This window comes from Agrilus planipennis, unplaced genomic scaffold, assembly GCF_000699045.2.
Source record: "Agrilus planipennis isolate EAB-ADULT unplaced genomic scaffold, Apla_2.0 scaffold4, whole genome shotgun sequence".
Classification (NCBI taxonomy): domain Eukaryota; kingdom Metazoa; phylum Arthropoda; class Insecta; order Coleoptera; family Buprestidae; genus Agrilus; species Agrilus planipennis.
The window spans coordinates 306,248-320,461 of record NW_020442463.1 but is presented as its reverse complement, the minus strand read 5'-3'; the positions used below and the strand labels follow the sequence as shown (position 1 = coordinate 320,461).

Below are 14,214 nucleotides of genomic sequence, written 5' to 3'. Positions count from 1 at the left end.
ATCTTTCATTCTCTTCTGTCTTCATTTCGTCCGTCTCATCTTTCTCACCCGAACCACCACCCACCCATTCCCACGATTCCTGAAAGCAGACTGAAGAGGGCCTTCCGCCCTACCTTCCGGCGTAGTCCGGAGGGACTGCTCGCCCACCAGCATTACTGGCTGGTGGGAATGAAACACCCAAAAGTTTTTTAAAGTTTTTCATCACAGAAATTACCATTATCATCAAAAACGCGCTGTTGGTAAAATCAAATGCCCACAAAGTAACAAATACGTAAAGAAATTCACAACGCCCTGTGTGTATAAATTTCCGTCAATGGCCGATTTCTGCGTTTGCATGTACCTACGTGGCATATGCACTTAAATGTAGATGCATGTATAACTAATAATTATAATACATATAACGTTCTTGCAAAGGTTTAAAAATGATTCAAAAATTTATAAATTGTAGTTAGTTGGATCTACTTTTGCTTTTTGTAAATTCATTTTAAAATGGATTCAGACAATTTTGTACTTCTCAACGGTGCGAAACAGTTTCCCAAAGAACAAAAAGAGTGTGAAAATTATATTTAGCTACTGTTTCAATTTTGAGTAAAAAATCTTTTAAAATGAAATGCATTTGTGTACCAAAACTTACCGGCATCGATTAAAAATGTAAAAATACTTCTTCTTTCGAATGTTAAAATATCTGGACAACCTTTTTGGAAATTTTTACCATTAACATAGTAATCAACAGTCCCATATGGATCATGCCTTCCAACCCAACTTGTGTGGACAACATCAACATAATCGGCATCGTCTGAACTTAATCGTTCAGTGTCATTGACGTCCTTGTAATATTGTCCTACACCATCTAAACTTGTTATTCTTGTAATCTAAATGATAATATATAAATGTATTTAATTCCTATAAGAATGAATGATAATACCCTTTTTTTGCTTAAAACAATTTAAGTTTTACGTACCTAATGACGTATTAAGTAAATACTATGAAGTGTAAATGCTTCAAATAGAATAGCTACCTTTGTTCCTAAGGATTCATAGACTCGTTGACCTGCAAATCCTGCAGCATGTGCTCCCATCGAGAATCCAACAATATGAACTTTTTTAATATCTAGTGCTTGAGATGAAACTAATTTAAGAATCGCATCGCCCACATCTAATCCGACATTAGGTATATTGTTGATAGCGTTAAACGGTCTCCAAATAGCCCAATATGACCAGTCTACCAATATGACATTATAGTTGCCCCTTTCGAAATAAGCCCTACGAATATTTCGTAGCCAATACCGATCAGCATTTTCAAAAAATCCATGAATTATAATTTTTGTTTCGAGAGACGGATCGACCGTATGTAAGGCACTATCTCTTAATAGAAATGGGTTTTCTTGGTTTGAAGGTGTGTAAAGATATTGACGGATTCTGGTATCCCATGCAAAGGATAATCCTAAGGTAAGAGAAAACAAATTTTGCCTTTTACTGTATGACAAACTGGTAATGGCTTTTGCGGTCGGTTAGTGAACTGATGCTATCCTGATTCGGTTCCAAAGGACGTCGTCGCTTGGGGTTACTCCCTAACGTTTCCCCAGCAGGAGTGGTGAGTTTCTTCAGAGATCCTTCCATCTCCGATGCTGGACAGTCCACATCCAGTCTTACCTCTCAAGAAGCTCGCCACTCATACTAATGAAACGATAGGAAGCAGCGTTTTATTACCAGAATTTATTTTTAATTTGTAAATCACAAACACTTCTATACAGAATCTTATAGACAATGATTTATGTTGATGGAGCAAAATGGAACGACGTTTCAGAAATGAAAATAACTCAACTGTTTTTTAACTCACTCACTTAAAATTTTTATTACTAAAAATTAAACACTAGAAACGACTATTTTAACAATTAATAAGTGAGAATCATGGAAGAAAATCTTATTCAGCAACGCCTGTACTTTGCAAACCGCAGAGAGAAAACAAACAATTTTTGAAGATGAAAATGAACTATTTCTAATGTTGATCGGTAAGGGTAATTTTCATTTGATCATGAGTGATTTTGTTAACAGAAATGCCGATATTAATACATATCAAAACCACCCCATGACCAGAATCAACGTTTCCGCTTCACCGTTTGCAGTAAGTGATTTCGGAGCGATCAGACCTTTTTCTCGAAGATGTAAGGGGTGCAACTGTATGTAATTGTAACCTCTGGCGGATATTTGGAAAACTTTTTTATTCCAGAATTGACACGTTGAAGAATTAACACAACAGGATGGTGCCACAGAATAGGTACAAGGGACATACAGGAGTTTTGTTCTTCATTATTTTCATCTTTTCTCATTTCAAAAACGCCTTTCTATTCACCCCACTCTTTATTTGAGAAGCTACTTTTAGAATAATTGTGTTTCAGACTACGTCATGACAATTATTGACATACATCACAGATGCTTAAAGTAATTAAGTAATTATTTATTGTAGGTAATTTGTAAATGATTTACAACTACCATTCATTTGATGTTAAAAGAAATTAAACTCACCTGTTAAACAACAGAAAACGATAATAAAAAGTACTCGTTTCAAAACGAGTTTTGTGTACATTTTTATTAGGTAGATACCTATTCCAGCTTAATTTCTAGGATACTGTCAATCTACCAGTTTCCACACTGTTAAGGTTTTGAATAAATTGGATGTATCTTGTTATATTTATGTATATGTTACCGTAGGTCTTGCTTTCTTGAGTGCTGTCTAGGATTCTATAAAAATTATACAAGGTTGATAATTATCAATCAGTTATATTCATAATAAAATCAGGTTTACGCGAACTAGTGAGCGGAAAAAATTATATATTCAAGCACTTCAAATTATCTATTCCTACGAAAATAAATCTTTCTTTGAATAAATAAGTTCTTGAATTTGCAAGTGCTATTATCTCATTATAATTTAAACTTATTGATTGTAGATTTTATAATACGATAGATTAAAACTTAACGACAGTTATTCATAAAATTTTATGTAAAATTTAAATGTATCAACATTTTCAATTGCATACAAAAAGCACTTCAAAATTATCTATTCGTACATCTAGTATTCAAATAAAAATAACTTCTTGAACTTGCATGTGCTATTATCTCATTACAATTTAATATGGTTGATTGTGGACACTTTATATTTTAAAATAGATTAAAACTCAACAACCACAGTTAGGTAATACATCGATTTTTATGTAAAATTTAAATGCATCAACATTTTTCAATTTTAAAACGTTTAACCCATCTGTATACTATATTGCAAAAAAATATCTTTCAATCAATTTTCACACTAAAATTTCTATTAAGATAAAATATACTGGAGAAAATAAAACATTTTGAATTAGGGCAGATTAAATTTCTTTTAAATTTGCACATTTTTATCGTCGCATTATTGGATTTCTCAGAATAATTAAAACCAATAAGGTACTACACGTTAATGTATAGTAATTGACTGTGATCGTTATTTATTTTGTTATCGTTATTAATTGGTGAAAATGCAAAAAAAATTTCAATCTGTGCTTCCCATTATTATAAAATATATCGATAATTTATTATAATGGTAATTCTCATTAGCCTGAAGACGACCGAANACAATCAAAGAACTAGAGATTGTCTAATCAGAACTATAAACAAGCTTTATTATTGTTTATAAAAATTACCATCATAATAAGTTTAAAATATTTATTTCGGAGTAAGCAGAAGATAAAGTTTAAAAAAAAACCATAACAATCGCCTTGTGTGCATTTTTTATGAAATAGCCAAGAAATAATATTTGTATTAAGTATGTAGGTGAGCATGTGTGTGTAAGACGAAAACGTATTTATTATTTTGTGCTTTAATGTAAAAATTGTGTAATTTATTAAAGGTAGGAGGGAGGTTTACGAAATGTTTTAATAAATACTCGAATAAATAGTTAAAGAAAACAGTATAGGTACAACATTTACATACGCAGGAGAGATACTGAAGTAACATAAAACAGACAATCGTATATAAATTTTCACAGCCAGTAAATAAACAAAAAATTAATATAAATACAAATTTACACCAAATGACTAGAACATACATAAAAAAATGTGTCAGGAGTTTTTGCTTATCAAATATAATAACCTTTCATCTTTATTTGATAACACTTAACACTTACATTTTTATAAAATTATAATTTAAAAGTTTTAGTCCAAGAGGAATTAATAAATAACAATGGATAATCCACCCGTAAAACGTTTTACTCGCAAACGTAAAAAGTCGTTTATAACAAACGCAAAAAAATATGGTAAAAAGGGTTGTTATGGAAGGGGGGTGCAACTAGAGCCAGATCTGTACAATTATTTAATAGAAATTGTTACACACTTCAAGCAAATTGAAAATAACGAAGAGAAAAGTAGGTAATTCTTATTATATGAATTTTTTGAAATTTATTAGTAACAATTTCAGACTTGTTTGTATGTAATGTTTTTGAACAAATGGAAAACCAAGAGGAGAACTGCTGTTATAACCAAGTTGGTTGCAGAGTTATAGAGACGTTATTGCCATTTGCCAGTGACTCTATAATAAACAAATTTATAGAGATTATATCAAAAGACTTGAGGCGATCTTGTACTGATACTTTTGCTAGTCACGTTGTTGAAACAATTTTTTTGCAATGTTACAAGAAAACAGCTAAAAAAAATAACTCCGAATTATATGAAGAATATACAGATTTTGTTCTGAAGGTTGCAAAATTTCTTCTTAACAATCTAGAAGATTTTGTATGGGACACTTATGCAAATCACATCATAAGGACTGTTTTACAAACCTTTGCTATGATCACAGATAATAGTGAAAATAAAAACATGAGTATAGATAAGAAAATCGAAACTGAATCAAATTTAGTTGAAATATCTGATGAGTACAAAGCAATTATTAAAGATTATGCAGAAAGAATTGTGACATGGCCTCAATTTTTGGATTTGGCTTATAATGACTTAACGTCTGGTTTACTTCAAATACTTATTAAATCAGTAGCGAAATTGTATCCTAAATTATTAAAATCTTATTTTAAAAAATTAGTAGATGACTGTTTTGTGGTTGAATTTGAAAAAACTAAAGAAAATTCTTATGAAAATGAACTTTATCCAAAACCTGTTATAGCCTTATTGGAAACCTTCTTGCAACATTCTACTTCGAAAATATTTACTCAAATATATGCCAAATTATTTTATTCTAAATTGGCTTTCCTTGCAAAAGAGAGAAATACAAACTTTGCCGTTCAGAAACTGTTAGATAATTGCAAAGAGAAAACAGAAGTAATAGTTTTATTAATTGTTTTTTGTAAAAGATGTAACTGTTTATTGCATTTTAGTTTGAACCAATTTTTGACGAATTAATTGATCATCTTGAAGAAATAGCCAGTAAACAACATACTGGAGTCATTTTGTCCTTGGGGAATGCTTGTAAACGATTGTCTACCAAACAGGGCAGTTTTATCATGGTAAAAATAGTTTTATTTTTAATTTAGTTAGTTTTTAATTAAAGCGTATATTTTTAGGCAATTTTTAAGCTATTTAATTGTGTTGAACCACTAGAAAGACAAAACAGCATAGTTTTATGTCTTTCAAAATGGGAAAAATTTGAAGATATTACCAAAAATGATAAAAGTGAATATTCATCGTTGGACAAACAAAAATTTAATTTACATGGAACTTTGCTTGCTCAATTACTGCTAAATTTCAATAAACCCATAAAATTGGTCAACAGTATATTAAGTTTTGATTCGAACGATTTGAAAGGGATGTTTTCCAACAGTATGGGCTGCCATATAGTCGATTCTTATGTGAAAAGTCCATATGTAGGAGAGAAGAGTAGGGAAAAACTTATTAAAAAAATGCAGGTGAAATGATACACAAATTCTCTAATACGAAATTGTTTCTTATAATAATACAAAAATCTATAAACTCTAGCAATTAGTTTGTTCTTCTTTATACAGTGTTTAGTATTGAACTGCATGTAGAGTTGACCCTCAGTAGTGTGAATGAACAGTTCATATTAGTTCTTGTTAACAAATGCTATATTTAAAATAATACATACTCATTGAAAACATCCGCCAACTTAATACAATTAGAAAAATACTAATAATATCGAGGATTCACAGCAGTGGTCGAATTTTAAGACCAGTGGACATTTTATTCTACAAGCGGAGGTTTCGTTTGTTTCTGGTAAAGGATGGCCTACCATAATTAATATGCTAGCCACATTATACGGGATTTTAGTTATTTGATGTTCACACTATGGAGAGTCTACTGTATATTCTTTGTAACCCGGTTAGTAAATAAACAGATTTTATATTGTTAGGGAACTTATCCAGAGTTGGTGTCTTCCAAATATGGTTCTAGAAGTTTTGATGCTTTATGGGAAGTTGCCACTTTGAAAATGAAACTGATGATTATGAACGAATTGTCTCAAAAGGATGCATCCTGGTCTAATTCACAATTTGGAAGGATCATTGCCAGCCGAATAAACTTAACTTTATTCAAACGTAATAAAGAAGAATGGACCAGTTCACTTAATAAAAGTAAAGACAAAACAAAGAATTGTTTAATTGAAATATTCAAATAATTTTTGTTGTATTTATTTTATAGTGTCTAATTGTTTTAATATAAAAATTTTTTATAATACAATGATTTTTTTATAATTCATTGTGCCCCAAGAACAATAAATCTCTTGCTAGAATAAAAGATGTTTATTTTCATTAACGTTTTATTCAATTAAATGATTGATAATTAATTTAAACTCATTAGTAAGGTATTTTCAATTATACCGCATTTTTAGTATCTATATATAGGCAACCAAAAAACACCCAAATCAACAGTGTATCACCGGTGGTATATACACGAGAATTTAATTTCTTCATGAACAGGGTGAATATTACTTGGATTGTTTGTAAAGTGGTTTAAAGAATCATAATTACGCATTCTGTAAAAACCTTAAATTCAGTGTGGTTAAAAACAATATCAAGTTAATAAAAACTAAATTAAAAATGTATTACTAAACGTATTTTAAAGCTATCTCTAACTCATCCCTGCTAGATGCTAATACTGCTATATCATCTGCAAATTTAAGCATACTAATCTTTTGCGTCTGTATATCTATCCCTACAGGTGTACTGTCTTTAATGATGTTGATCGCGTCTTCGATGTATAGATTAAAAAGTAGCGGTGACAGTGTACATCCCTGTCTGACTTCCTTCCTAATATTTACTTCTCTATGTTGCAGCCCCATCTGTATAACTGCCTGTTCCTCTTAATACAAAGTAAGTATCACTCTTCTATCTTTGTAAGTCATCCCTACATTTTTCAGTATATTTAACATATTGTCCCATTCAACATTGTCAAATGTTTTTTCTAAATCTACAAATCCTATGTACGCACTCTTTCCTTTTTCTATCATTTTTTCTATTGTTACACGTAAAGCTAGAATGGTCTCTCGTGTTCCTCTATTTCTTCTAAATCCAAATTGATTTTCCCCTAATAATTCTTCCGCCCCTTTTTTCCACCCCGCTCTGTACAATTGTACTTAAGATTTTTGACGGAGTGAAAGGAAGTCAAGCTGATTGTTCTAAATGTCTCGCACCTATCCGCGCCTCTCTTTTTAGGTCTGGTTACTACCACGTTCCGTTCATAATCCTCTGGGGCTTTCCCCGTTTCGTAAATGTGACTAACTAGCTTAAACATACGATCTGTAATTTCTTGTCGTGCATGCTTTAGAATTTCCCCCTCTATCCCATCTACACCTGACGCCTTATTATTCTTTAAGTTTTTTAATACTACTTCAAACTCTTCTCTCATTATAGGATAACCTAGCTCATCTATCTCCACATTATCTTCTTTCTCTAATATATATCCTTACTCATTGCCTGCGTATAGATTCTGTAAATATTCTTTCCACCTATCTGCCTTTTCCTCATTTTCTATCATAATGACCCCTGCCTCGTTTCTTATATTATTACTACTGTACCCTACATCTCTAAAATTCGTTTTAATTATATTATAGGCCTCAACGGTTTTACCTACTTCCACACTTTTCTTCTACTTCTTTACACCTCCTCTATCAATCCACTGTTACTTAGATGCCCTACACTTTCTAATTATTTCCCACTTTATAGCTTTATATCTTTTTTACCCTTCTTCGTCTGTCCTGCTTTTGTATTTCCGCTTTTCTTCTATCCTACAAGCTCATTTCTTATCCAGGGTTTCCTACTTTCGTTTTGTTTAAGACCTAGTATTTCTGTAGCTGCTAACTTTAGGCACGTTTTAATGCAGTTCTATTCTGTCTCTATGACCCTGTCATTCGTTTCTCCTATCTCCTTTGGTATTTCGCCTGTCCTTGTACCTAGCCTATCACGCGTTTCGTTACATTTTATATTTTCGAAGTTAATACGTCTCCTACTTTTCCTCTTTTTCAGAATTTTCAATTTAAGATTGGTCTTCATAACTACTAAGTTATGATCGCTATCTATATCTGCTCCTGGATAACTCCTACAGTCCTTCACTTGATTTTTAAATCTTTGCCTAACAAGTATGTAATCTAACTGATATCTCCCTAAATCACCTGGCATCTGCCACGTATAGCGCTTCCTAGTGTAATTGTTGAATAAAGTATTCGCTATAGTTAAGTTACGTTTATCGCAAAATTTTATCAATTTATCTCCCCTATCATTTCTATTGCCTAATAATTAGGTTTTCCTGCCCTTTCACTAAACTTAACACGTCTTCTATATTTGCTTACACCGCTTCCACGTCTTCATCACTGTAGAATGATGTAGGCATGTAGACCTGCACTAATACCGTTTTTACTGGCTTCGAGCTTAATTTAACCATAACTATCCTATCGCTGTTTTGTAAATAACTAACTACACTTTGCCCTGCTTTCCTAGACATTACAATTCCCACCCTTGAATTACCTTCCACCGACCCTGTATGTATTATTCTAAAGTCTTCACTCCAGAAGTCTCCGACTTCGGGCCAACAGACTTCACTAATGCCTACTATATCTAATTCTAATCTATTCATCCCAATTTTTAAAATTTTCAATTTCTCTACTTGTCTCATTGTCCACGCGCCGACTCGTGAAATATTGCACCTATCCCTATTGCACTTATTGATGACATCTCCCGAGGTGGTCCCCGCCCGGACATCCGAATGGGGGACTAGTTTACGTCCGTAGTGGTTTACCCCAGACGACGCCATCATTTAATTTGTAATGTACGTTTTACTCAGAATCATAATGTGGTAGTTTCTTGATGCCTTCCACATCGCAGTATTGTGTATCAGAGTGCCATACCGCTCCTCGTGATTTCTGCCAACCTGCATACTGAAAGAGCTGCTGCCCTCTTTCAGGGACTTGTCTTAGTCTGGCTTCTCTTTATGGAACCCCCCCCCCATTATGGTTGAACCTATGGTTCGGCTCCGTAAATCATATAATGAAATAAATAATGATTAATGTGCAAATGAGGGGATCGTCAATCATTAGAAAGAGGGTTAGACGGTTGTAAGACGACACCATCCTGGTGGTTGAAGAAAGTTGAATAAAGAATCAGGTGAATGTGAAGAAGTATGAATCCTCACTGGGCTGGAGGAGAACGTGTAAGGGGGTTGGAGGGGTGACTAGTCAGATAGCCCAAATGAATATTGAGTATATGAAATCACCGTCGACCGGTAAGGTGAGGTGGGTAAGGATGACTTTCTAGACTATAAAAATTTTTAGTAGTAAGCGCTAGGGTGACGACCATCTGTTGAGATTTTCCTCTTTTTTTATATGGGCGGGGAACTTTTAACCACTATTACCTAACATTTTGTCTTTTTATTTGTGGGGGCGGAACGTTTACCAATCATAACTTCATCTTTTCTCCTTGGCGCACAAAAAGGTGAAGTTGTAAGGAATCAAAATATTAAAAGGATTTTCTATAACTACAAAATAATTAGCCTAATTACTTATTCGAAATAGCAAACGATTGGTACGCTGAACACACATTAGTTATGTAATATCAGCTCAAAGTGGGGGTTGTTTGTAAAACAAATCGTAAAATACATTTGATTACTAGGTAATTAAATTCACATTATTGTTGGATCTATGTGAAATATTGTGAATTATTCAATTAAAAGAATACGAAAAATATCTACTGCTACGTATAGAAAGTGTAAAATCGTTTAATTGTAAGACAAGTGATAAAGTTTTTATGCTTTCAGAAACCAAAAAACATTCCTACAAATTTTATTTTCCAATCCAAATAAAAAAATGCATATTTAAATATATGTAGGTATATGAAATATATAAAAAGTGCACTTTCTTGTTTAAAATAGAATTTTGCAAATGCATTGTCCCTATATTTGTAGTAACTTTATTTTTAAAGGGAATAATACTTACTGAAATTTAAAATGATCAGATTACTGAATTGACAGTCGTACCTAAATATTCTTGGATCATTGGATAATATTATTGTAAGACGTCGTATAAACCATTTTTATTAATATAAATGTCACACTTACCTAATTAGAACTTGGATAGTTAGTTAGATTAAAGTTTTTGTAGAAGCAATATCTTAAATTTCAGAATCGAACAAACTAAATTACAAAAATATTCAACAGAGATATCGTGAGGTATTTTCAATTATACCGCATTTTTAGTATCTATATATAGGCAACCAAAAAACACCCAAATCAACAGTGTATCACCGGTGGTATATACACGAGAATTTAATTTCTTCATGAACAGGGTGAATATTACTTGGATTGCTTGTAAAGTGGTTTAAAGAATCATAATTACGCATTCTGTAAAAACCTTAAATTCAGTGTGGTTAAAAACAATATCAAGTTAATAAAAACTAAATTAAAAATGTATTACTAAACGTATTTTAAAGCTATCTCTAACTCATCCCTGCTAGATGCTAATACTGCTATATCATCTGCAAATTTAAGCATACTAATCTTTTGCGTCTGTATATCTATCCCTACAGGTGTACTGTCTTTAATGATGTTGATCGCATCTTCGATGTATAGATTAAAAAGTAGCGGTGACAGTGTACATCCCTGTCTGACTCCCTTCCTNTAGGAGGGAGGTTTACGAAATGTTTTAATAAATACTCGAATAAATAGTTAAAGAAAACAGTATAGGTACAACATTTACATACGCAGGAGAGATACTGAAGTAACATAAAACAGACAATCGTATATAAATTTTCACAGCCAGTAAATAAACAAAAAATTAATATAAATACAAATTTACACCAAATGACTAGAACATACATAAAAAAATGTGTCAGGAGTTTTTGCTTATCAAATATAATAACCTTTCATCTTTATTTGATAACACTTAACACTTACATTTTTGAATTTACTAATAAATCGATAATTTGTAAATCCGTTTACTTACACTAAAGAAGGAATGTTTGAAAAAGGTAGCTATTTTAAAAATAGGTAATAGGTACATGCATATGTATTTAAAACGAGACACTTTGTTAATCGTTAATGATTAGCAAAACTATTAAATATAATAATTAACTGAGATGTTTGCTGAAATATTTCTTTTTTTTAGTGAAATTGTAGGTACTTCATGAAACGAAACAATTATCGAATCAAAAATATTAAAATTTGTGATATTGCACAAACTTTCTCTTAATTTATTAGATACTGAGAAGTAAAATAACTTTGTAAAATTTTGAGACAGACAGGAAATATCAATTACAGTGGCGGCTGGTACATAACGGCACAAGCTTACGTCTATACCCCAGTATTATACCAAAATAAAAAATACTACAGTAGACTCTCGATAGTGTGAACATCGCATAACGGAAACTACGCCTAACGTGTATAGCAGATTAGTTATGCTAGACCGTCGTACACTGTGAGCAACTTCAACTCTCGGTTATAGAAATTAATGCATAATGATCTTAAAAATCGATAGTAAAATAATAATCAGAGCCGATTAGGGACAAAAAATATTTATTATAACAAAGTCAGCATCGACGTTTCGCTTCTAATTTGAGGTTTTTTCAAGGTTGCAATTCATAGCGTCTGTGTTAAGAAATATCACATAAGTATCTAACTAATGTAAACTTAGTAGGTTTTTTGTCACAATGTAATTTGTTAAACCCGCCGATTAGGGACAAAAAATATTTATTATAACAAAGTCAGCACCGACGTTTCGCTTCTAATTTGAGTTTTTTTCAAGGTTGCAATTCATAGCGTCTGTGTTAAGAAATATCACATAAGTATCTAACTAGTGTAAACTTAGTAGGTTTTTGTCACAATGTATTGCTTGCAAACCGTCGAAGTACATGAGTCCCCAAAAAGTATTACAAAATACACATGTACAGATAAAAGAATAAATAAATAAATAAATAAATAAGCCTTTTATTTCTTGCTTAACATAGTTTGAGTACATTGTTGTATCTATACTTAAGAAAGGAAAATTAAACATGTGTGTTTTAATAGTTAGGTAGTTAGATTTATAGTAACTGAAAAGTTAGGTTTGTTAGTTTTACTTTCAATTGATTGTNTAGTAAAGGAAGAGACAGTTAATTTAATTTTAGCATTGGGTAAGTAATTTTTTATTTTGTTGTAGATGTAAATAATTGTTACCTACAAGGTTGTTTTCTATGTCCGATCGAGAAATCATAGCATTTTCTCCTTGAATTAGAATAAAGGATGCTATTAAAAATAAACGTTTGAAACAGTTGTGGTATATGGTAAGAAGCTGGAACTGTCGAAATTGAACTTGTGACTTGAAACCAGTTTCAATACATACCTAATAAGTGAGGTTTTGTAGGAAGGGGCTACTTAGAATTTGCTTTTTTATAGTCGTTTTTGTGCTCACGGATTCCTACGTAAAAAGGTCTTTTAGTTTGGCCAATATAGCGTCAAGCAAAACTGTCTTCGAATGAGTATGTAGTAGTACCTTACATTTAAACGTCGCTATAGTGATATATGTTTATTGTATACACGAGGTCTGTTCAAAAAGTATCACGAATTTTGAATTTTCGCGGGTTACGTATATTCGATTTTGGATTTTTCTAACTTATACCGACAAGTTTGGTCAAGTTGAATTTTCAGCTAATTTTTGACAGCTGCTTTGCTTGCACGTGTTTTGGCTCGTTTTCGATTTTTGCCTATTCCAAAAAACGGATCAAAGAATCTGTATCAAATTTTGTGTGAAAAACAAAATTACGTGCGCGGACACATTCCGAATGTTTACCATGGTGCAGCTATAGAGGACCGAAAAGATGTGAACGACGAAGAGCGTGCCGTACGACAACAACAGACGAAAATATTGATGAAGTAAAGAAAATAGTATTGACCAATCGTCGAATCACCGTTAGAGAAGTTGCTGAGGACCTAAACAGATCGATTTACTTCTGCCATTCGATTCTTACCAATGATTTGGGCATGAGACGGGTCGCCGCGAAATTCGTACCAAAATTGCTCAACTTCTTGCCACAGGTAGAACATTAAGGAATATTTCCTGTAAGTTATGTGCAATTTGCGCGAAGCAATCCGCCAGAACCGCTCGGATTTGTGGAAGAACGAAAATTGGCTTTTGCACCATGATAACACCCCTGCTTGTGCGCGAATTTTTGGCCAAAAAACAACACCCTAATAATGCCATATCCACCGTATTTCCCAGATCTGGCCCCCCTTGTGATTTTTTTTTGTTGCAGAAACTGAAGAGGTCCATAAAACGGCAACGTTACGCTACGATTGAGGAGATAACGATGACATCGAAGGAGAAGTTGAACAAAAAATGATTCTTTAAACTGCATTGAGGAGAGAAAAAAACGTTGGCAGAAGCGTATAATATCAGGTGGGTATTACTTTGAACGGGACGAAATAGATATTCATGAATATTTTAAACCTTTCAAAACTTAAAGTGGAAAAATCGTAGTAGGTGCATCATAAGGAAAACGCGAGGGCATATATTCGGAGAAAAACATACACAAGTAATTTGCTGTTGACTGCATTAAACATTTTAAATTATAAAGTTATAATGGATGCAGTCACGCAGTGTACCATGCGCATACGCAGCCGCCACTGGTCTTATACTAAATATTTTGTTTTAGAGTCATCACTTGTACGATCAGAATTAAACACATGGTACATACTAACACTAAATATAAATAAAATCAATTATCAGAACTGTTAGCAATTAATTACTATTACTAATCTGTACG

At 32.4% G+C, this 14,214-nt stretch overlaps 2 protein-coding genes across 3 annotated transcripts in view; one reads left to right on the top strand and one right to left on the bottom strand.

Moving 5' to 3' along the window:
* LOC108736858 (hepatic triacylglycerol lipase) overlaps positions 1-10,641 on the bottom strand; it is a 20,294-nt gene extending 9,653 nt beyond the window's left edge. For both annotated transcript variants that reach the window (XR_001937782.2, XM_018469445.1), the window contains exons 1-4: positions 10,538-10,641; positions 2,526-2,741; positions 1,019-1,443; positions 635-872 (exon numbers count right to left, since the gene is read on the bottom strand). Coding sequence is in view for 1 of the 2 variants with exons in the window: in XM_018469445.1 (XP_018324947.1) it covers positions 635-872; positions 1,019-1,443; positions 2,526-2,586 (724 nt within the window). In the remaining variant the exon portion in view is untranslated. The remainder of the gene's footprint in view (positions 1-634; positions 873-1,018; positions 1,444-2,525; positions 2,742-10,537) is intronic.
* Positions 4,170-6,670, top strand: LOC108736840 (nucleolar protein 9). Its single transcript, XM_018469428.2, has 5 exons — positions 4,170-4,395; positions 4,449-5,299; positions 5,356-5,484; positions 5,542-5,883; positions 6,345-6,670. Exons 1-5 carry the CDS (start codon positions 4,215-4,217, stop codon positions 6,606-6,608), a joined length of 1,767 nt encoding a protein of 588 aa, XP_018324930.2. The 5' UTR covers positions 4,170-4,214; the 3' UTR covers positions 6,609-6,670.
* Positions 10,642-14,214: the final 3,573 nt, after the last annotated feature.